Source organism: Etheostoma spectabile, chromosome 7, assembly GCF_008692095.1.
Source record: "Etheostoma spectabile isolate EspeVRDwgs_2016 chromosome 7, UIUC_Espe_1.0, whole genome shotgun sequence".
NCBI classification, from domain to species: Eukaryota; Metazoa; Chordata; class Actinopteri; order Perciformes; family Percidae; genus Etheostoma; species Etheostoma spectabile.
The window spans coordinates 31,641,432-31,665,018 of NC_045739.1; the positions used below are offsets into that span (position 1 = coordinate 31,641,432).

A 23,587-nucleotide genomic window follows, 5' to 3' on the forward strand; every position below is an offset into this window, starting at 1 on the left:
TTTTTTTTTTTTTTTACTGGTTTCAAAACTACTTAATGTATAAAAGTCCCCGGATGACATTAGCTACTCAGACAAAACATTTTTCATACAACAATTTATTTAAACAGTAGTTATGTAGGATATTTGGTCCCTTGGTTTTAAAAACATCAGTACAACAGTATTCCAATCCAGTTATTACTCTTGAATTCTTTTAAGTCTAACATGTGCATACATTAGGGCAACTGAATAGCGGGTAAGGTGACCGATGTATTTTCCACTGAAAGTCAAAACATATCCAAATCCATTTTAAACTGATCCTAGTGCTGGCCTGGGCTCTCTTTTCTAAGACAGAGTGGCACGTCTTCTTTTAGCTGTGCCCATTTATAAAGAAGGACACCTTTAAGAAGCTACACTAGCTGGAATAATCCCACTTCTTGGTATAGTAAGAAGACCATGCTATTGGTAGGCTACTTAGAACAGAAGTTTCAATCCAGATTAGGAGCATTCAATGAAAAATAGAAAAATTACAGAAAAATAATTCTCTACATGTCATTCATTTGGACATCTCAGTGCTAAAAACATTCATTACATGGGGTGTAATTTTAAATATTGTACATTTAAAAACAGTGTGTCAGAGGGACAATAGCCTTGTAAAAACTATCTTGTGGGAATGGCCTTAAATGTTTCAAAAAGTGTTCGAAAGAGGCACAAAGAGTTCAGTAGAGTTCACACTAGACACGGGTCTAGTGTGAACTCTAAAGAGGAGAAGAAGGAAACCTCTAAATAAAAAAAAAAAAAAAAGAAGGAATGACATAAAGTCCAAGTGTGCATGTTATGTTGTTGATGGATCAGTTCATACATCCTCTTCCTCCTCTTCGTCCTCGTAGTGTCGGTTTCGTTTGATCATTTCCTCCACCGTCAGCACCTCCTCGTCCTGCTGCTGCTGCTGCACAGCCTCCTCCTTGTCCTCCACCTCCTCGCTCTCCCAGAAGCCCACATCCTGAGACGACTGGCTGGCCTCCACCTCACCTTCGGGAGACGAGATGTCTGTCGGTGTCTCCTCCTGTTTCAGAGGCGCCATCTCTTCCTCTAACACATCTTCATCTTCTTCCACCTCCTCCATCTTCTCCTCCTCTCCTCCTCCTCCTCCTCCTCCTCCTCAGGCTGATCATCCGGTGTGTGCTCAGTCTTCATCTCCCCCTCCTGGTCCTCCTCCCCAGAGCTGGTGTGGACGTCCACACAGCTGTCCTCTGTGGGTGTCTGGCTGTCTGTGGACTGGCCGCAGTGCTGCAGCTCCATGCTGGATGGTTCAGGACTGAGCTGCCTGTCTACAGCCAGACTTCTGGCCTCAGGAGCAGGAGCTTGTCCTGCCAGCGTGAAGGGCATGCTGCGCTCCTTCAGGGAGGAGGTGCGGCGCAGGCAGGGAGTCTCTTTGGCCTGTTCGGGGGGTGAGGAGAGGGAGTCCTCCTCTGGGGGCCACTTGGCTCGAATTGGCTTACTGGGGGACCCCTCATCTGCGCTCGATGTGGCGGTGCCAGTGTGGCTGCTCGAATCCTCCAGCTCAGTTTTTGGTGGCCAGGAGATTTTGAGCCTGCGGGTCTCAGTGGGTCTGTCAGACTTCTCCGGTGATCCCTGTCCCAGAGCCTCCATTGTGGCCATCAGCACATTGACTTTAGCCAGCGGGGAGTCCTCCACACTGGGGCTGTCCAGGTCTGAGGCCGGGGCCGGGATCTGGTTCGTTGGCTTGGTCGAAGTGTTGGATTGTGGGGAGGTCTCGCCGCTGTCCCCTTTGCTGTCCCACAGCTGTTTGTGGGGCCGGTGGCCGAAGCCCTCGTCGTAGTTGCCCTTGGCCTTGAACAGCTGGCAGAAGTGCGGCTTGCAGTAGACGTTGTTGTGCAGGGAGGCGTAGTTCACCAAACTTAAGTCATGAAAAAAAAGAAAGGGAGACGAAATTAGAAAATACAAACAAGCTGCCAACTGAGAAATTATTCTCTCATATGCCATCAGATCATCTTCTGAATAATATTGGTGGGTAATGATGGGGATCTCATTTCAAACAATGATTGGGTGCGATGAGATTCGCTGGATGAAACCGTTTAATATGAGCTTGGTGAAGGTTTTAGGTATGCTACATGTATTAAAGCGTAACTCTTACTAAAATGCAACCTGGGGTCTTTGTGAATGTACCAAAGTCAAACTTTCATTTAAAAATAATTACAACGAAGCTCCACTTAATCCCCGTGTTGTCCTTTGGGTCCCAGAGACCCCGCCTGTATTCAAATCGTATTTTTCCTGCTACAGTGGCCTTGGCCTCCGGGGTCCCAGAGACCAGTCCTGCAGTCAAACGCATTTCCCACTGTCCTCCGGGGTCCATGGGACCCGATTGACGAGGCGGGATTGTGGTGGAACATATGTACAGTACAAATCGCATAAAAACAAACAAGGGTCTCCAAAACCCAATGGGCAAGGCCCTGACGGTTGTTGACATGAAATGAAAAAGGCCCCGGGGACCCCGAAGCACAACACCACGCCAATTTAAAATGTAAATAAAGTAAAACAAGTCCCTGTGACATGAAGGACAACACAAGGGTTAAGTTTTACCGTATTATAGTTTTTTGGTCAAAGGGCCTTTTGAATGAGAGTGCAGGATCGCATCAAAATCGCTATTCTTAAAACACCAAGAAGGCTGGACAACATGAAACTTTGCTCAAAGTCCAACCAGGGGCTCTACACATGAACTCAGCACTGAGAACATTGGTTGTGTATGCAGAGTTTAGTAGAAAAAAATAAATAGTGTATACAAGTACAACATAGCTATCACAATCCATACAGTAAAGATAATTTCTCATTTTTAATTGTAATGCATCACCGTAACATTACAAAAATGTATCGCTTGTGTCTTTGTAGCAGCAGTATTTTACTTTTAATTTCCATTAACCAGAAAACTAAGTAAAATACTGCTGCTAAAGATACAACAGATACATTTTGTAATACTACTGGTTGCCACACTACTTGTGTCTCCAGATTTTTATGTTCTATTATTTTATTTAAAACTACATCTCATTAATTACTTTCGTTTCCCCCTCGACTAATCTGTAGCTAGTGCCGTCTTTGTGCTGCTGCAACAACCAAAAAGGTTCAGGTTCTTATTTTGGATTTGGTCGTGCTTGACTGGGTGCCGGGGAAAACATTGAGTTTTGAAAAAGCAATCTAAGTATAAAGAAGTCAATGTAACCAAGCGCCTAAAAATGTCCCCAAAGTCTCAGTTAAAACCCTGTGAAGCTTGTTGTCGTCACCTGAGTTTGGTGTTGCAGTGGGAGCAGCGGAAGCAGGAGCTGTGGTAGACGTGCTGATTGGCCACCAGCCTCTCCAGAGGATAGACCGTCTTCAGACAGGACACGCAGGTCTCCCTCACAGGCAGGCGGAAGCCCTGCTCACACACACAGTTCATGCATTAAGTCCCAACATGGCGTTAATGTGTATTTTCTGGTTCAAAAGGTTGGTTCCTGTGAGGACTCACTTTGGGAGTCTTGGGCTGAGAAGAGTCTCTCTGATTGGAGGATGGAGGCGTGCCAGAAGCGGAGCCTGTTGGGATCACAACACCACCAGTGTGAAGACAAGGTAGTGACGTGTTCTGAACACTAGATGGAGCCATTTACATGTTCAACACATGTACACTTGACTTTTACATATAAACGGATATGTTAGGGGCTTAGATATCCAACATAAAGCTGTGGATACAGTATTATAGTACACTAAATGTACTCTAGAAGATTTAGACAAATTATTTTAAAAAAATAAAAATTTAGATTTGTCATTTCTGAATATCTTACAGACAGATTGGATTATTTGGGTGTAGGTAATGTTTTTCTATTAACTACAGCCAAAGATCCACTCTAATGATGGGCCGATCGCCAAGTTCTCATTAGGAGATGATTCCCATCATCTGGAGTCACATGGAGAGTAAATTACCGTTGCTCTCTGAGGTGAAACCTTTCCTGCCGTTTGGTTCAGACTCTGGACTCTGAAACGAGAGACGAGAACTAAATCAACCCTGTCCATTTGTTCCACATCACAAAACCGCCACACACAAACTTCCCTTTACAGATAAACCATGCAGTGAAACATCCACCATGTCTGAAATATGAAGTAATAACCATTTGAAATCACATAAATGATAATAAGTCAGACTCCTCACCAGGTCCAGAGTGCACGGAGGAACGTTCTCCTTCTGTTTCCCACAGAACCCGTCCAGCTGATCGCTCTGAGAGAAACAAGAGGGAGGGGGGGGTTTAGTAACAAAATATAAAACATTTATTCCTTTAAACACTGACTCCAGGCCAGCGTTGGTGCAGGTGATTGGATCTGACAACAGGACGAAGTAGTCTCCTTAAAGCAGGTAGAACATTTGGAGTTAACGGGACATATAGTGTGGACAGAACCATGGGACATTTTAAAGTAATCATATACAATTAACTTCCCTTTGTTTATAGGTTTAACCTTGTGCATAATTAGGATATCTGTTTCGAGAGAGAGTATATAAAAAAATATGAAATAAATTAACATTCAGTCATCACAGCTCATAAGATTTAAAGTAAAAGTCAAAAAGTGATAAGTACGATATAAACAAATCCATGAAGAGAGCAAAAAAAACAAACAAAGTGACTTACAAACCTTAAATAGATTTGTGTGTGTGTGTGTGTGTGTGTATATATATATATATATATATTTATTTTACTAATTTAAGAGACTCAAAATACATGTCAATTTCAATTTGGAGTAGCTTAAAACATTGTCTTAAATTTTGATTTATAAATATGAAACTTTCCTAATAAAATAAAAATATTACATAAATTTCTATCTTTACATTCAAAATATGTAATAAAGTTTCCCTTCACGGGTAACTATGTGTTGTTTTAGATACCATATACATTTCAAAGCTTTTCCAGAATGTAAAGGTTTTTATACTTGAACCTAATTGATTAACTTATACCGTTTCCTACTTTGTACTGCAACTGCTGCACAACAATTTCTCTCGGGATGAATAAAGTTCCATACATTTAGCTACAAAAAAAAAAAAAAAAGCCTGAAAAGCCACAAGTAGTTAAGACTTGTTGCTCTGGAGATGATACACCGTCTGGTCCAGTTGCGTTGGTGTAAACTGGCGGGTTTCAGAACGTTGCAGAGCGTTTCATCGCAAATCTTTGGTATGTAAATATATTTAAAGCCACAAATATATGGAATAATAACCTTTACTTGAATGCATTACTTTTACTTTAGTAGAAAATCAGAGTACTTCATCCACCGCCATTAGTGGGTTGAACCATTTGTGCAGAAAGAAAACCTAAAACAACAAATACATTGTTTTGGGGGATGATTGACACGAGTACTCACACTGACGGAGGTGGGGATTACTTCCTGTTTGGAGATGGCAGCTTGGTAGAGGGCCATCCTGTCCCGGAGGGGAGTCGACTCTGCAAGACTTCCATCTGGTACAACGACACAATTGATGCAAACGATTGTGGTTCAAGTGTCATTACTGTAAATCAGACCATCACACTTTGGACTGGTTGGAAAACTCAACGAGGTTCTAGACCATGGTTGACCTCGTTTGAAGCACATTGATTCTTTCTAACTGGTTAGAAATAGTTTTAGCCCGCAAAACCACAAACGCAACACTAAGTCAGTTTTCACAGTCCATTATTTGTTAGCGAATCAGAAGACAACATGTCCCTGTTCAGGATTTATATTTTTGCGTTTTCCCACCCAGCTGAGACTGAGTGAAGGCGGTGCTGGTTAGTCATGCGGGCTGTGGACGGGAACATGAGGTCAGGAGTAGTGTGCCATGTGGAGGGAAACGGAGGGTTTTGTCTGACTTCCTGTGCTCTGTGAGGCAGTCTGCTGATCACAGTGGTCCTACAGCGGTCACTTCTGGGAAGGATGTAATCCATCCCGAGGAAGGCAGGAAGTGTTTTGTGGAGGACATTTGTTTTTGTGACGGACTCGTGCAGCGAGGGCTTTGTGAATGGGAGACCATTGGAGCAGTGGAGGTTTTTGCCTTTGACAGAAAATATACACACTTGCCCTTTGTTTGTAAAGCAGCTATAATCAAGATTTGTATGTTAACATTGGATCCCCAGAGTGTTATCACTGGAGCTTTACAGAGCGTTTTAGCCTCTTTCAGCTGACTCTTTTGAATTTGCGACCCCAAACTTAATCATCTCCATCCCATTGACAGCAGACAGTTAGAGGTGGCTGGTGACCATAGTGGAGCCTTACACCATTCACTTTACTGGCTTCTTGTTTCCACCAGGATTAAATATAAAAAGGTATTCCTGCTTACCCACCAGTGCATCTGTGGAAATGCCCCCCCATCTGAAAGATCTACTCACCCCGCCAACTCTATCCCTCCCTCCGTGGAACGCCCTCCCCGACCATCTGAGAGCACCTCAAACTACTGAGACTTGTACTAACCTCTTTGGAAAAATATCAAAACTGACATTCTAATGAAGTTGATACAGCAAATAGCTGCCTCTCGCAAGAATAGTCTCCAAACTTCCATTGACATTACAAACATTTACATTGTTAAAAATGATGAATGCAATGTTGAAGAGAAAAATAAAAAGTAGGCCAATTATTTAGAGGTCTAATACCAAACTACAAACCCTATTCTGGATACGTCTGTAGTTCTTTTTGCAATGTGACCCTTTAAACCTGAAAGGGCACCCTGATGGCTTTATAGTAAACTTTATAATAAATCTTAATTGTGTTGGACTTCTGTTAAGTTTAATACTTTGCTGGTTCAAGTCTGGCCAAAGACCGTGGTCTTGTCGTTGTTTCCCTCTCTCTAAACTCATTTCCTATTCATCTCGTGAATATAAAAATGCCCCACAACTACATAAAAATAAGAATATGTACCTCCAAGTAGCTGGTCCATGTTGGCAGTATTACTGTCGTTTCCTCTACTCGTTTGCTCTCTGGACACCTGCAGAAGGAACACAAAAAACAAACACGCACAAACAGTCAGACACAAGGCCTCGGAGAAGTCAAAGGACCAAAAGAGCTGCTCCAGTGTGTCTTTCATGGCGTCTGCACAAAACACACACGCACAACAGCACACAGGCTGCTGACGCTCACATGTTCCAGCCGGCAGAGCAAACACAGTCCATCAGGAAGATAAGATCAGAGTGTAGAGGAGACGCAAAGACATGGGACAATCACCGAGGTACAGTGTGTGTGTGTGTGTGTGAGTGTGTCTGTCCAGTTCAAACCACTTTAATCCCCTTATGAGCTCAGGGAGACGGAGCTTGAGACAGTAACCCCGTCTGTCAACAACAGTCAGGCCAAACTAAACTGATCATTTATCGGTTGTGCTTTTACACTTTTTAAAAACATCAGACCTTCCATTTACAAAACATGAAAAACATATTTTAAAAAAATTAAAAGATTCAAACAGGACCATCTTCTTTAGCGGCTGCCTCTGGAGCTGGTATGGCTCAGGGGTGTGTCTTGAAACCGATAAGATTAAATTGTACACACCTGAGTGCTGTTGCAGTCACCTCCTACACCCCCTTTATTTAAAAAAAATAAAAATCTATATGTATTTAGTCGATCTGCTGAAGTCACGTTCAAGTCTCAACTGTCCAGCAGCAGTCAAACCACGCCTTCCGGCAGCCATGCCAACATGAGGACACACATCATACGCGCCAGATTACACAATAGGCCACAATAGGCATTACGCTTCTACTCATTTAGCCTTCAGTCTGTGAGAAACATGTTAGGCCCAGACACCTGTTAAATAGATTCACCACTAAAACGACAAAATAATAAAAAGGGTAGTTTTCCGTTCTGTGTTTACTACAGATTCAGTGCCAGTGGGTGTAATAAGTACTAGAAGAACCAGATATTGTACTTAAGGGGAACACCACCTACAATAAGAACTCCAATGTTATGTCCATGACAGAATAAAGTTCAGTAAATACATTTGTGAACATGAGCTACTCTCTAAAAGCCAGAAAAATCTCAAACTTGTGATGACAATTATAAAATGTGGAGCTGCGCTGGAGAAAATTAAAACAATACTTTGTGTTCCCTTTACCACTTAAACAAGCTTTATTCTGGTCTCAGTTCTGAAAATGTACCCATATAGACCGACTCACCGGGACCTCGCACTAACAACAATGACTTCTGGTTAGACAACTGGTCATTGATAAGAATTGCGGAGATATTTCAAATTGGCAAACTTGTTCATTTGTCATTTTCAGGCTGATCTGATACTTTTAAAGCTATACATTTAAACAGTCCTGTGATGCTGTGGAGATAGGTCTGGCAATGTGAGACTACTACTGCGCAGCAAAATTATAAGATGGCGTATCCGGGATATTTTGGCTTCACTTTTGTGCAGTGGGAGGTCTAAGTTTGGTAGTTTATCTCAGTGGTTCCCAACATAAGGCTCAGGCCCCTCCAAGGCTCACAAAATAAATGGGGGTTGGCAGATGATTAATGGGAGAGCACAGAAGAAAGAAGAGTTGTACTACAAAATGTTGGATTACTATTTGACTTTTAAGCTTTGATTTTAGTAAAATATTAGATAATTTGATCACTTTGGGATTCAAACAGTTATTGTGTTTTATGAAATGATCATTGAGCAAAAGCACTTAGTTATTTCCGACCACTGTTCAGTGCCAGGCTGCTTTGTGGCCTCATACTACCCAGCAGCCCACTGAGTGCAGCAGGCTCTGAGTGTCTGCAGGCTGCAGCAGGTAGAAGTTGGGAAAGATTTCATTAGACAAAACAAAGCAGAGAGATTTCATAAGACAAAACAAAGCAGAGAGATTTCAGAGAAAACAAAGCGGAGGTCAGGGTGAACACTGAAAAACACATCGTCTGGACAAGTTAATGCTCGTCAGTTATCACTGCAAAGAACAGCGATTCAGTACTAAAGTTTTGGCTTCCTCCAACAAGTCTCAATAATTTATAAATACATATCTTTCTTATTCTGTGCCATACAGCTATGTGTGACCACATCCACACCCACCCCCTCACACCCACGATTAATCTGCCGCTGACAATAGTCCTAAAATATTTACTCCAGTTTGACATTTGCAAAAAAACTACAATCACCAGCTGTTATAAAACTTTATATTTGTGACCAATTTTAACAGTTTATGCATTCAGGTAGGAATGAATGAGTTTGTTGGTTTTAGTCTTTTCATATAGTATTTGTGGACAATATAAAGTCAACTTTCTAAAGCTGCAGGCGTTTGCCCCTGTCTGACATCTGTATGCTTATTTTAAGTTACCAGAGTCAAGACCTTTGAGTAAGTTCAGGACTGAACCAACAATAACCTACTATTGCCCACTAGAGGGCGCCACAACAAGCTGTTAACACAACACATCACCTTTTGAGTTGATATGTTAACAGTTGGTAATTTACACACCCAACAGACATGAGCAACATTATAAATTCATCTGCAGTCACGTTTGTGTCGACCTGATAAATAATGTTATTAATAATCTCCCATTTATCTCCATTTTTGGTCCCTACCAACTCCTGGAGGGACATTTCCATCTTTTCTGTCGCTAATTGGTCCACTTTATTCACCAGCTAGTTTCAAACTGTCTCTTTTGTCCCGCTGAAAAACATATTGAGAGTCGTGGGAGTGAACCAAACAGTACAGTTGTAGCCGTAAAACTACAGACAATGAGCAGAAACTCTGCAGCGCTGAGAGGAACTGGAGGCTCGTGTGCTAATGCTCTGGATTCGCCTACAAGTAACACCTTACACAACTGTAGCCAATTATTCCACTGTTAATAGAAATACGTTGATTTTAGCCGCTTTAAGCTCTGTGGTTTTTAAGATCCTGGGACTATCTTTTTATCAGGTGAATGGTACAAGATGATCTCACAGGCGATGTGATCTGGGGGCATGGCAAGTCTGAGCATGGGTCAGGGAGTGAGTAAAAACATACAGTCATAAATAATACATATGTATGATAACATACCAACTCTGAATCAAAACTGAGAACACAAATGATCACTCAGTGTGTCTGGCACTAGAGAACCAAGTCAAATCCAACAAAAGAAAATCTTCATATGAATGGATCTATCTCCGAGGGTGGATTATGTTCCAGAGACCGGGGGTGCAGCTTTGTGGGAGAGGGGGTGTCTGAGAATAGGTTTGCATGCGTGTGTGTCTGTGCATGAGAAGGGGGTGTACACAAGTACGGACGTGTGTGTGTGTGTGTGTTGGGGGGGGGGGGGGGTCATTGGGATGTAAACAAGCCGCCGGGCCCTGCATGGCCAGGCTGGGTCTCAGGAGGCTGGATCAGAGGGGTAGACAAAGAATCTGCCACTAATCCTGATACTATTAAAGCTCCCATACAAACTGACTCGCAGTAATAACCGCACCCTGTCCCTGAACCCTCCACACACAAACACAGGTCACCGAAGACAAAATGTTCTTACATCAAGCAAAACAAAGACCGCATAGGAAGGTACCCACGTCATGAGTTCATAGCCTTTAAAACAAACAAGGCAATATACCTTAGCCACACAATCCTCATGTTCAAAGTGAGCAGATACAGTTGAAAGGAGTCAGTGATAAAGTTAGCCCATGAAAAGGCCTTTGAGAATTATTACAGGCTGTTCTTCAGCAGTTTTCTCTATAAAAGGACTCCTTCAGCTGCAGAAACATCCCAACGTAACAGAAGTCACAAAAAAAAAAAGAAAAGAAAAAAAAGAGACAAAAAAAGTCAAAAGTAGACAGAGACCAAACAAAGAAAGCAAGAAACCCCATATTGAACCGTCTGAATGGCAAAACCATAGCTACCTCTTGTGAAGGCAACCGGAGAACAAGGCCACGAGGGAGAGAGGAGGCAGCAGAGAGACGGGGAGCCAAGCCGGTTCGGGGGACTGAGGACTGAATCCAGAAGACCTTTTACACCAGCAGGGAGAAGACCGACTGAACAGAGCAGCCCCGATCTTGGTTAGGATAGAGGAGGAGGGGACGTAGACTGGGTGGGAATAGGAAAGGCGACAGGGAGCAGGTGTTCCAGGGGGGGCTGCTCAAAGGGGGGTGTTGCCCAATGAAGGTGGGGATGACGATGGGAGGGTAGGCAAAGTCTGCCGTGGTGTTACAGATCATTTAGAGGGTGTGTGTGTGTTTTTTTTATTTTTACATTGTCACAGTCCCCCAGAGACAGGAGGAGGGTGGAGTAGCAGCTGGTGCTGGGGGGTGACAGTAGGAGGAAAGGAAGGAGGGGGAGGATAGGTGGGGCTGAGCTGTGTGAGGAGGGAGGGGATGATTTGGGTGAGGGTCAATTAATTTCAGAGTGCCTCATGCTTTGCCCAGTCCAGGGAGGGGAGTGGGGATTATGAAGATGTGTGTGTGGGGGGGGGGCTAACTACACCCGTGTTAGCAGCTCCGTGATGCTGTACTCCGGCACTGTGGTGCTATGAACTAAATGCTAATATTGTCATGCTAACGTAGGGTTTTCAGGTCCAATTTCAAAATTTTTAGTTTATTTCACATTAGATGAAAAACTAAAAAGGAGTTAAAGTTATTACAAAAGGATCCGGGGGAAACAAATATGCACCGATTCAAGTCAGATTAGAAATATTTCACTCCACCACAGATGTGAACCCCATGGTGGTGCTAAAGGGAAAGTCAATGTCATTAGAAATTATTCAGAGGAATATGAATGTCTGTACAAAATTCGGTGTACAAACGTTTGTGCCAATGTCTAGAATTGAGATATTTCACATGATGAGTAAAAACTGTCCTGCAGGTGGCGCTGAAGTAAAAATCAGAGGTTCGCCAAAGAGTGACTCATCCTCTGGGGAACATTAATGTCCGTAAAGAAAATGTAAAGGCAATCAAATAGTTGAAGACATATTTCAGTGTGGGACGACTGACTTTGCTCCCCCTTGAGCCACACCGCAAAAAAGAAAGGAAAGAGTGGAGGGGGAGGTCTAGAAAGAGAAGGGAGGGTTGACTGAGAACACAGGGACGAGATGGACAGAGGAGCAGAGAAGTGGACAAGGATGATTGATGAGGTGCGGAGGAGGGGACGGTCTGAAGAGGCTCCGAGTGCACATCAGCTGTAATGAGCCTGCACTATGACATCATCTGCCCTGAGAAGAGGAGCTCAACAAAAGGGAAGCAGAGGGCCCAGCTTCAGCTATACAGTGGACACTATTGTACGAGAACTGTATAGATCTTGTATTAACGCTGGAGCATTTCCTGAAACAATCCCTCCTTTGGTAAGACAACCATGCAACATGCAGTAAGAGACTCTCCCAACCCCCCCCCCCCCCCCCCCCCCAGAGTTGCTCCTTGATCTCATCTTCTAAAAAGCCCACATACTGTACGAGGTCAGGTCCAACAAGTCTTTGTTAGAACAGCACTTTTTTTTTTTTTCTATAAATGTGTCCTTTTTTGCCAAGAACCACACCTCGTTGGTCCTGGATCCCATGAGACCTCAACAAAAACTACCTCCTCAGGTTTAAAGAGCTAGGCCTATTTGGTACTTTTGTTATTCCCACAACAAGACTGCGTACATCCCAATTGTAGAGTTTTGTGGTAGCAGCTCGCTATCAGTTCATGGGTGCAGTAAACATTTCCATGGCAACAGCGAGGTCCACCAGTCAGAAACTTCTGTTACACTTTAGGATTGTGGGAAGAGTTGGATTTTGTATACACCGTAAATCCAGAGCTACAGTTAGCTTAGCATAAAGACTAGAAACTAGCCTGGCTGATCATTACATAACTCCCAGTAAAAACCACAACCTGCCATTCACACTTTTCTTCTTTAGTACATATTAAAAAATAAATAAATAAAACTAGATGTGTTAATTAGCTTTAGGTGGCTTTTACCTTTGGACAGAGCCAGACTAGCCGTTTCACCCGGTTTCCAGTCTTTGTGCTAAGATAAGTTGGATTAAGGATATGAGAGTGGATTGATTGCATTGATCCTCTAACCTTCAGCAAGAAAGTGAATGAAAGGATTTCTCAAAACGTCAAGCTACTCTTTCTAAATCTACCGTGCCGTTTTAGGCATTGCTGAAACGTAGGTTTGGGCATCGTTTGTATTTTAACAATTCTGATTCCAATTCTTAATTGCGATTCTTTGAGGGCTGCAGTTGAAACGGGTCAAATGCTTTTTCCACAAATAAGAAAGTTTAATTTTGATTAGATAGGGATTCTAGCCATCTTTTAAAGGACATTCCACGCATGCTTGGCGATGGGCAACGTTGGAGACTGCTCGTCTGGCAGACTTATCTGGTTTAAAAAAAAAAAAAAAACATTCCTGCTCATGAGAAAAAAGATTTACAGGAATGGACGAGCAGAAATTCTTGAGGAGGAGTGGCTGTTTGCCCGGGGGGGGCTGGCTCCGAGATACAAGGGGTTGCTGTCTGCTCTCTGAACTTCTCTAATGAAGCTGCTCCTATCTCACAGCATCTAATCAGGAAGAAGAGGGAACAGAAACTCAAAAGAGAGTCCGATATTGAAAGTTTGCTTTCACTTCTCTTTTGTCTTTACTCCCTTCAGTGGATTCTTTTTGTCCCTTATGGACAACATAAACACGCTGTACACAACCATATCAACTTTATGTCAAAAAGGTGTAAGGGACCAGCTGCTTATTCACACACTAAACAGTTACAGAGCAACATTATTCAGGCACCAAGTCCAATTTAAGACCTTTATGAAGGATATAGATAGAACATAATACTTTAAATTTAAGACCTTAAAAATCTTACAAATCGCTAGACAATTTAGACTTTTAAGACCCTGCGGAAACCCTGTTATTGACCAATTGGAGTCTTATTTGTGTCCACTAGATGAATTTAAGTCCAATTACTCTCTCATCTTACTTCCCATTTTTGGTCTCCACCAACTCCTGATGAAATTATTCATTTCTTTATGTGCCAAATGCTCCACTATGTCCACTAGTTGCTAACTGTCATTTGGTTCTCAGCAGGTAGAATGTAATAGGTTCAGCAGGAGTTCGCCTCCTGGGCCCTGCAGAGATACCTTTGTATGTGTCCCATTTGGGTATTTCAGGCCTTGGTATGTGTGTTATGTGAAAAGACAACAACCCCTCAGGGGTCAATAAAGTATGTCCTCTTCTTTTAAAAGATGAAGACTGAGCTCTTAGACGCAAAAACGCTCTGGAGCGGAAGGAAACGGCGAAGTTGAGTGATAATTCTTTAGCGGGTTTGTCCCTTTAAGTGATCCATTGTTAATTTAAAATCTTGACCGTAAGAGCTTTAAATCACTGGTGTCATTTTGTCATTCAAATCAATCATGTACAATACTAGGGGGGTGTTTTTTGTTTTTTTTTAATAAATTGATTCTTAGAACGATTCCATAATGGATTCTGATAGGTTAATAATTACAAATACATTTATTTTTTACAAAATAAAAACCTAACGAGACCGAGACCGAGAGCGAATGCACGCCTCATAACGTCTTGTCATATTCTCTTCCTGTTGTAAATAGACCTTCTTGTGTGAAATACAGCATGGCCGTTGTTAACAAGTCACACACGTGTAGGAGCACTTTTTACACGCCTCAAGCGAATGCATGACTGGATGTTAGATGCCTCGACTTTTATGCTCCACAAATAACAATCAGCTGCCCCGGGGTGCATGAAGCTCCGGTCACTGGTGCTCGCCCAGAGGATGTCGGCAAGTCAGCTGAGTTTGTGCGTTGAGGGATGGTTGGAGTGAAGCTGCACCATGTGACTAGCAGCATGACAGCACTGGAGGGATCTGACCTCTTTGAGAACAAGCTGACTTTTTTTAAACCAATCATTTTCTGTCTGGAGGCCAATTTATGCTTCAGTCTTAAAAATTGACGCTGTGGGCAAATACGTAGAGATACAGACCCCACGCTGCAGCCTGACCGGCACCTCAAGAAATGTAACTATGTTGTGTATGTGATTGGTAGCGACACATTACAATTACGCCATAACCTGCTGGTCACCATGACAGTCAGATAAAAGACTCACCTCGTCGGTCAGGTTCTCTCGCTTCTCAAACATCATCTTGAGGCTGTTGAGGGGAACACTTGGCCTCTCAGAGTCCGGTACTTCAGCTGCTGCTCCCTCCTGCCACTCTGAGTCTCTGCTGGGCTTCTCCTCCATGGTGCTCAGATGCTGGGGTGGAGCGGACTGCAGCTGGTTGGAGCTGGTCTCCGAGTGAACCTGCGTCTTAGGCTCGGTATGCTGGTCTAGTGAGAGTTGTCTAGTGGAGTTTTTCAGGGTGTCTGGCTGGTTCTCAATCTGTGATGTGGGTCTAGGGTTTGAGCCAGTGGGCTGACTGATGTGGATCTGAGTGTCAGCAGGGCTGCAGGCCTGATGTGGGGCTCTGTGGCTGGACTGCTGCTGTTGTTCCCAGCGTTTCTTTAAAACACTCAGATTCCCGCTGCGCAGGGTGGAGGGAAGAGGTTCTACAACCTGCAGAGAAAGAACAAGCACTCGGCTGTTGTTTACACTCCTTTTCAGTCAGAAACCCCAAGGCTTGATTCAAAGATAAGGTTGCCATGGCATCGTCACCAAATCTCATGAACCCAAGACCAAAACCAACATGTGTTAGCCCGTCTCTCAATACTCTCACACCTAGTCTGTGGCTCTCAGCTCCCAAACTCACGGGTTCCTACTAAAGATAAAATCTTTAATAAAAAAAAAAAAGCTGTAGTTTTTAATGACAAGTTACTCAACGATGGGGCATTTGTTGGGGACTGTTTTCAGTGGCAGATTAACACATTTGTTGCTCTAGTGGATAATTTCATTATGAATTTACCTGCCGATTATTTTTTGGTACAATCAATTGTCGATAAAATGCCAGGAAACGGTGACAAAACCAAATCATCCTGGAAACTCCATGAAACCGTCCAGAAAATATCACATTTAAGAAGCCATGCAAGTTTGGCATTTGTTTGAAAAGTGTCTTGATCAACTCTTAAAATGGTTGCCAATTAGTTTTGTCAATCAAAAAAAACCACAGTAAATCAACTTATTATTTCAGCTCTAAGTCAACAGGTTGTAGATCTAGAAGACAAGAGGCCTGTAACTTATTGTGTCAGTGTCAATAAAGATTCAATATGCATAAAAGGTTGTAATGTCTGGAAAAAGTGAAAACCATCCAGTAGAACCTCCCTGAAACTCAAGGTTAGGTCTTCAGACTGCTTGTTGTGTCTGACCAACAGCTCCGACCCAAAGATATACCCCGTTCAGTTTCACATACAGTGAAATAGTTAAATAGCTTAATAGATTAACAGCAGTCTTCTAAAGTCCTCTCATGCAGATGTGCCGTAAAAGACTTACGATGCCTGAGTAGTGAGAAGGCAGAGAAGATAACACCAACACTTTAAAAACCATGACTCACTATTTCTATTAAAGCAGAGAAGACAGACACACTGAGGGACGTTAGCTGCTCTCTGAATCTACTTTTAGTTTGTTCGATCGTGGACTGACACCAGCTGTTCTTCCTGCTGAATGAAGCTTAACACAAAATATAACACCGTCCACACAGACATTTGTTAGCATTCATGCAAGCAAACACGTTCAGCTATGAAAGAAAGGAGGAGAAACCGAAACACAAGAGACAAAGAGCTGCTCAGCATGCAAGTCTATGAACCTGAATCCCGCTGGATACAGAACAAAAAGCTGGAAAAAAAAACAGCACTACAAGTAGAAAGTAAAAACCTGAGAGTCGCTGAAGACCCGGCTGTCCAGTTGGCGTTGTGAGTTTAAAATTTGTGTGGGTGAGTTAAGTGTGTGTGTGTGTGTGTGTGTGTTGGCTACAAGCTGTTCCAGATGTGAGCGCCTTGAGAAGTGATCAGAGCAGCATGAAGTAACCAGCCCACCCCCCTCCTACAGAACACAGGGAAGGAAGGACAGAAGGAAACGGAGGGAGTGAAGGGGGCAAGGGGCGGGGTTGGAGAAAAAAAAAAAAGAAAAAGAAATTAGAAACAGAGTCAGGGAGGGAAAGGGAAAATAAGTCCAGGAAATGAAGGAAAAAAGGTAAAGGAGAGCTAGAAAAAAACAAAACACTTTACGGAGAAATGCAGGGAGACTAAACATGGAAGAATGTTCTGATAAGCCGTCCTGACGCGTATCTCTATCCAGTGTTTGCTCTAGGGGCCGCATTCCATAGTAACACCTCTGACTACCTTTCCTGTCTCTACTCGCTTTACTTTTTCTACAGAGAGACAGAGACAGATGCCAGAAAAAAATGCTACAGAACCATTTCATCAATTCACAGGAGTGACAGCAAAGACTAACAAGAAAATTCCCGCATAATATGCTGCATTCAAATGAACTGGGGAGTGACCAGCAACACAACAAGACTAGGAGTGGACAGTCGGGCCGGGGGTTGCCTCACAATACGTATCGCAATACACGTGGATTTTGAAAAATGATCATGTCCAACAGCTGTTCTTGATTATAATGCCGGTTGTACAACTTTTAATTCAGGCCCAAAATCTTAAAATCAAAATGTAATGTTTTGAATCCCAGAGTTGATACTTGCAAATGATATACTGTATGCTTACGTTTCTGCAACATGTGCCGTTGGTTTGATGTGGATTGGACTTTACTACCACCTATTGGCATTATTGTGCACTGCATCATGGGAGACGTCAGCAAGGTGGGTGTCACGATATATGGCCAGCCATGCTATCAACTCTGTGAGGCTGTACTCAGGAGGTGACTATGCTTAGGTAGCGCATGCTAACATGCTCACAAAGACAATACTAACATACTAATGTTAAGGTATCATTTTGACATCGCCTCAGATTCGAATACGGTTTGAGACATGCACGTGGTGTTTTTCCACCGCATGGTACCTACTCGCCTTTTTGGTTTTCAATTAAGAAAAAAAAGAAGTCCCTGGTACCTAGGACTTTTAACACCACCTCAGTCGAGGTTCCAAGCGAGCTGAAAACCTGCAGCCTGCTGATTGGTCAGTGAGAGCAATGGAAAAAGGAGGCTGAGTCGGTTCCATTGATGGAAAATCGCTATTAGCCTATGACAAAAATGGGCCCCGCCTGCCATACTGTCCCCCTCCTCCCTGCGATTTGGATAGTGCACTAGCCTATATTGCAATTTTAATGAAATTGCAATTAATTGTGCAGCCCAGTAGAAAGTCAACATTTTTTAGTTTTAAATGGACTTTTAAAATAATTAGATCTATAAAAATCAAATAATGTGAGTAATGTACAGTGAAGCTGGTTAACTTAATTTAGTCAAATTCATATCAATGAATTTGACTAAATGGGGGGGGGGGGGGGTCTTGAACAGATGCCTCACCTTAGGATAAGAAAGAGTTTTCTTGCCTCCAACTGCAGAGAGGCAGCACGATATGAGGAAAATAAGCAATGTTTTTGAATATGGCGATACCGACTTAAAAAAAAAAAAAAAAAAAAAAAAAGTACTAGTAAAGAGTACTCCGTTCTGCATTTCTGCTACTTTCAGTACTGTGCTAAAATACAACAAATGTAAAACAAATGAAATCATTTCCAACTGTCTTACAAACATTGAGTTGAATATATATTAAAAAAAAAATTAACAGGTACATTTTAATGAGCGGTTTTCTGATATTTTCTTCAGGGTTAGATAGAGCAGCTTTCAAGAAACGTTTGAGGCAGGGTTGAGATGGATAGATAGATAAAAGATACTGTGCAGCCCTAGAACATAAACAAGTAGATCTACTCAAGAACTGTTCACCTTTTTCCAATTAGCTACTTTCAACTTCACAATTTAGGGGGGATGCACTACGTTTATCTGAAAGCTCTAGTTCCCAGCTAAATTTGATTTGACATACAAGGCACAAGAAAAACTTGTACAATACGATGCAGTATAATAAAACTACAGGCCTGCAGTCCCATCCAGGTGATTTGTGGCTGATCAGACATTCTCAGAGATTATGAAACTCCATGCACTAATAAGGATTAAGTTGTGGCTTGTCTTGCAAAACAAGCAGAAGAGTGGGAGAGGATTTGAGTCCATGGAGCCTGTCTGTGCGTGCCCATAGTACTGAGAAAACATATCAGCTAAAATACAGTTAATACCCATGGGTCTGCAAACTACACAACAGTTTATAAGAGTAGCTTAAATTAAGTCCTCCTCAATCAGCTCTATTAACCAGCATGTACATTAGCAATTACAATGTGCACAGTATATTAAAAGACAAATTATACTAATACGCTCTTGATCAAACAACTCAAAAAATATGTATTGATATTTTTTACTTTGTATCTATGATATTGGGTTTATGATTGAAACGATGCATCGATCCAGATTGATCAATCACCAGTGATGGAATGTAACTTAGTACATTTACTCAAGTACTGTACTTAAGTACAAATGCTGAGGTACTTTGAGTCTTTTTATGCCACCTTCTACTTCTACTCCACTACATTTCAGAGAGAAATATTCTAATTTTTACTCCACTACATTCATCTGACAGCTTTAGTTACTTTACACATTAAGATCTTTGCCCATAACCATATGTAGTTTATAAAATCTGATGTTTTATTATAAAAGTAAACTAGCCAAAAATATAAGGGCCTACAAGTCCAGCTGAAATAGTTAGACCATTAAACACAATTGTTTGGATCCTTTACGGTTTAGAAAAATGGGAGGATTTTCTGCATTAAGTAGTTTTACTTTTAATACTGCAAGTATATTTTCCTGATGATATTTACACACTTTTACTTTAAGGAACATTTTCAATGCAGGGCTTTTACTTGTAACAGTATTTTTACAATGTGGTATTAGTACTTTTACTTAAGCAAAGCATTTGAATACTTCTGTCACCCCTGTGAACGAGTGAACAGACATATTTCATAGTAAATAAAAAGTTACCTACCGCTTTCTTTTTCTCTGCATTTCCCTCCTCTGCTGCCATCTGGTACCTAAGGATGAGGAGGAAGACGTTGGGAGTGAATAGGAAAACTTTTCTGGTCAAGTTACCCATCATCAAACTGCTGGTCCTACACTATCCTGCTGCACACGCCCAGGAAACTACCATGAAATATCTACGCTCCTCCCCAAAAACATTAAATGGCTTCACGTGTTACAAACGGAAAACCTTCGGCCTACGTTAAGTCACACCGGACGCCGCACAGGAAGTGAGAGGTGAATTCAAGGAGAAAAAAAAAAAATGTGACTGAAGTCCTGATGTTGTTCCATATCAAACGTTATCATCTGGGGCGGCCTGTAGCCCCCCCCCCCCCCCCCAGTAAAGGCGTGCACCCCAAGTTGCAGCCCTTTGCTGTGTGTCATGCCCCCATCTCTCTCCTCCTTTCATGTCTATCCACTGTCACTATAATAATAATTAAAAAAGAAAAAATACACACACACACACACACACACCACACACACCCACACACCACACACACCACACACACCACACCACACACACACAACCACACACCACACACACACACACACACAACACACACACCACACACACACACACACACACACACACACACACACACACACACACACACACACACACACACACACACACAACACACACACACACACACACACACACACACACACACCACACCACACACACACACACACACACACACACACACACACCACACACACACACACACACCACACACACACACACACACACACACACACACACACAACACACACACACCACACACACACACACACACACCACACACACACACACACAACACACACACACACAAAAATCCTCCAACTGTTTATTGCCCTTCCAACAGAGAAGTACTAACCCCTAGTGGTCAGACGGAGGAGTGCACAGAGGAAACGTCCTACCATGCAACCACCTTCTCAATTCACAAATGAGTAACAAGATATGTTGAACAGGTGAAAGAGGGAAAGCCCTGGATGATCCACCTTGGTTTAACTCTACAGTCTGGGAACCAGAGAACACCACAACTGGAGTAACTGGTTGTGGCTGATGGTGTGATCATTTTCCAAAAGAGGGAACTCGAAACAGCCGAGTGGCGAGAAAATGTTGTGAGGAAGACCCATGACCTCATTTCTGAAGTGACCAAAACAGTGAGAAAAAAAAAAGTAAAAGAGACTTATCTGCTGAGTGGCTGCTGGTGAATTATTAATTAAACTCGTAGTGGAAGCCTGAGGGACAGAGTGAGCCAAGGTTGGACTTACTTGGAAAAGCGCTCTGCGATGGCGTTGTTCTTCCCCCGCGCAGAGACGATGGACATCTCCTTGGCGGTGACCCTCAGGGACTGGGACGCCCACTGTCTGCGGCTGAACGGAGCGGCGGAGGCCATCTTTGCAGCACGTCTGAGCAATCAATTTGTCTCGTCAGCTTGCCAGGAACACACACGTCGTAACTCTGAGAGGACACAGAAAAGAAGCATGTTGAGCCAAAGGAAAACAAAAAAGGCAAATAAAACACATGTACTGGTGGTAAACTTTGATTTTGCTTCTTTCTCCTTGTTTTGCAGCTCTGAAACGGGAGAAGTGTAGCTGTAGGAAACACTTTCTGTACATTTAAAATGTATATCACCTCATAAATAAATGTCATACTTACCTCTTTTGTTCACACACACACACACACACACACACACACACACACACACCACACAAGTTAAATTCAGAGTAGATCACATCAGACATGCCAGTTCAGGCTTATTTACTCCAGTACAAAACCTCGCCCAGAAATCAATATATTTTGCCAGACTCCTGTTGTCAGTGTCACTGCAGCAGTGTCCAAGTCAGAAAGTCAATAGAGCGCGTCACACAGCCATTGACCATCTGTTCCCTGTGTGACTCTGCTCAAAGATGAGCCTGGGGGGGCAACTACCAAAAGACAACCGATACGCCTGCAGTCCACAAAAACCCACTAGCCCCCCCCCTCCACACACACACACACTTCTGCAGGTCCACAGACTCAAGGCCGAGGGCAAGCAGACTCACGCAGCAGCACTGTTAGTTCACCATAAATAACTAACTGTCATCTGTGAGTTATACACGCTCTGGATGAATTAAACAATGGGGGTGGGTGAGTGGGCTGGTGACGGCAGAGCCCCCGGGGTCTCGACGTCAGCCAGCAGGTGGACTATTGTGGGATGTTATGGCTCGTTAGTTTCCCCAATACGGTTTCCTTTGTGTTAGGTATTCCTCCACCACTGGGGTTGTTTAAGATAACATGTATTTAAACTAATAATGCAACATTTTTAACTGCATTAAAAGGCTCTACTCCTGATAAATTGATTCATCTTGTGTCTACTAAACAGCAGAAAATAGTCAAACATGTGTTGAAGGTTTCTCTTTTTGTCTCAACCAGGTCCAAACCAAGAGACAGAACATTTTCTACCATTTAAAGACAAGAGATCAGCAAATGATCTAGTGCAAGGAGCCAAAACCATCAAATGTTTGACCACATAATCATCACTCACTGTGGGGTGGTGCCTGATTACGACTTGTTGGTTCACTGCCACAACCTCAAGAATTAGGGAATCGTTGCTCCCCAATTGAGAGAATCTGATCACTCAGTTGATCAGGCTGCAACTATTTTTGTCATCAATTAACAGGTTGATTTTTTATTTATTTATTTTTTAATTAAGAGAATGATGGAGGGCTTCAAATGTCTTATTTTGTCCAACCAAAAGTCCTAAAGGATTTTGTTCAAAATGTTAGAAGAATGGTGAGTTTTCACAAACAAACAAACAATAGGATTCTCAAAACTGTTTATTTATCCATCTCCAGTTGAATAAGTGGATTATTTGACTAACCGTTTCAGCTATGGCTAAATGTCCCGTACACTGCGGTCGTATCAAACTCCCATCATCACCACACAGAGTCACAAAAACTTTCCTACCAGGTCAAATGCAAATGTAGGATGACTGAGAGGACTCCTCTGTCCCGAGGCTTAGATTACAAACGAAGCAACATGTAAAACGGATACAGACTCATGCAAAGTGTTTAAGTCATGTGTCAAAGGCAACAAAAGGACCACAGTCTCACCAGCTGTTTACCCGGAGGTTAAAAGCAGACAGGTTGCCTTGGAAGCCTGATTTCTAGTTTTAAAAAGATTGAACAAATTCATGAATGTTTGATTTCAAACTTCAAAGAAACACGCGGTTAAAAAAAGACCTTAACCTGACCTCTTTTTCCCTTCATGATGTAAAAAAAAGAATGGAGAATGCACAAAACTGCTTACCTGTGACTATGCCAGCTGTTTTTTTCCCCGGATGTGTGTTCAGTAGTCCGCTACTTGCGTATTTCCTTCTCTTTTTATCTCCTCAGCTGCTGCCACTGGTGCTTTTGAGTAGACAGGGAAGTAGGAGGAGCTCCCACCACTCCCACTTAACTCAGATCTTATGCGGCAGTCACCTCCACCTGGCAGGTACGAGCTCTCCTCACTCGTCCAATCAGCAGGGTCCAGAGTGAGCACACACAGAGCCGCTTGGAGCTGTGTGAGGCAAGCAGCCAGCCAACATGGCAGAGGGGGGAGGGCCGAGAGGGGGGGGGGAATCCCACACTGGATTCCTGGAAGTTGAGTGAACTACAGATGACTGCCTCCTTTCTCACGAGTTCAGGACTTATGAGGATGTGACTCA

General features: G+C 42.8%; 1 protein-coding gene across 1 annotated transcript; it reads right to left on the reverse strand.

Annotated features, from left to right (window-relative positions):
* Positions 1-84: 84 nt before the first annotated feature.
* On the reverse strand, positions 85-23,453 carry lima1a (LIM domain and actin binding 1a). Its single transcript, XM_032522155.1, is given in 12 exon segments — positions 85-1,114; positions 1,117-1,897; positions 3,276-3,409; positions 3,500-3,564; positions 3,952-4,003; positions 4,178-4,243; positions 5,374-5,468; positions 6,898-6,964; positions 14,994-15,440; positions 19,858-19,903; positions 21,168-21,357; positions 23,188-23,453. Coding segments are annotated over 11 exon segments (2,160 nt in total). The 5' UTR covers positions 21,293-21,357; positions 23,188-23,453; the 3' UTR covers positions 85-832.
* Positions 23,454-23,587: the final 134 nt, after the last annotated feature.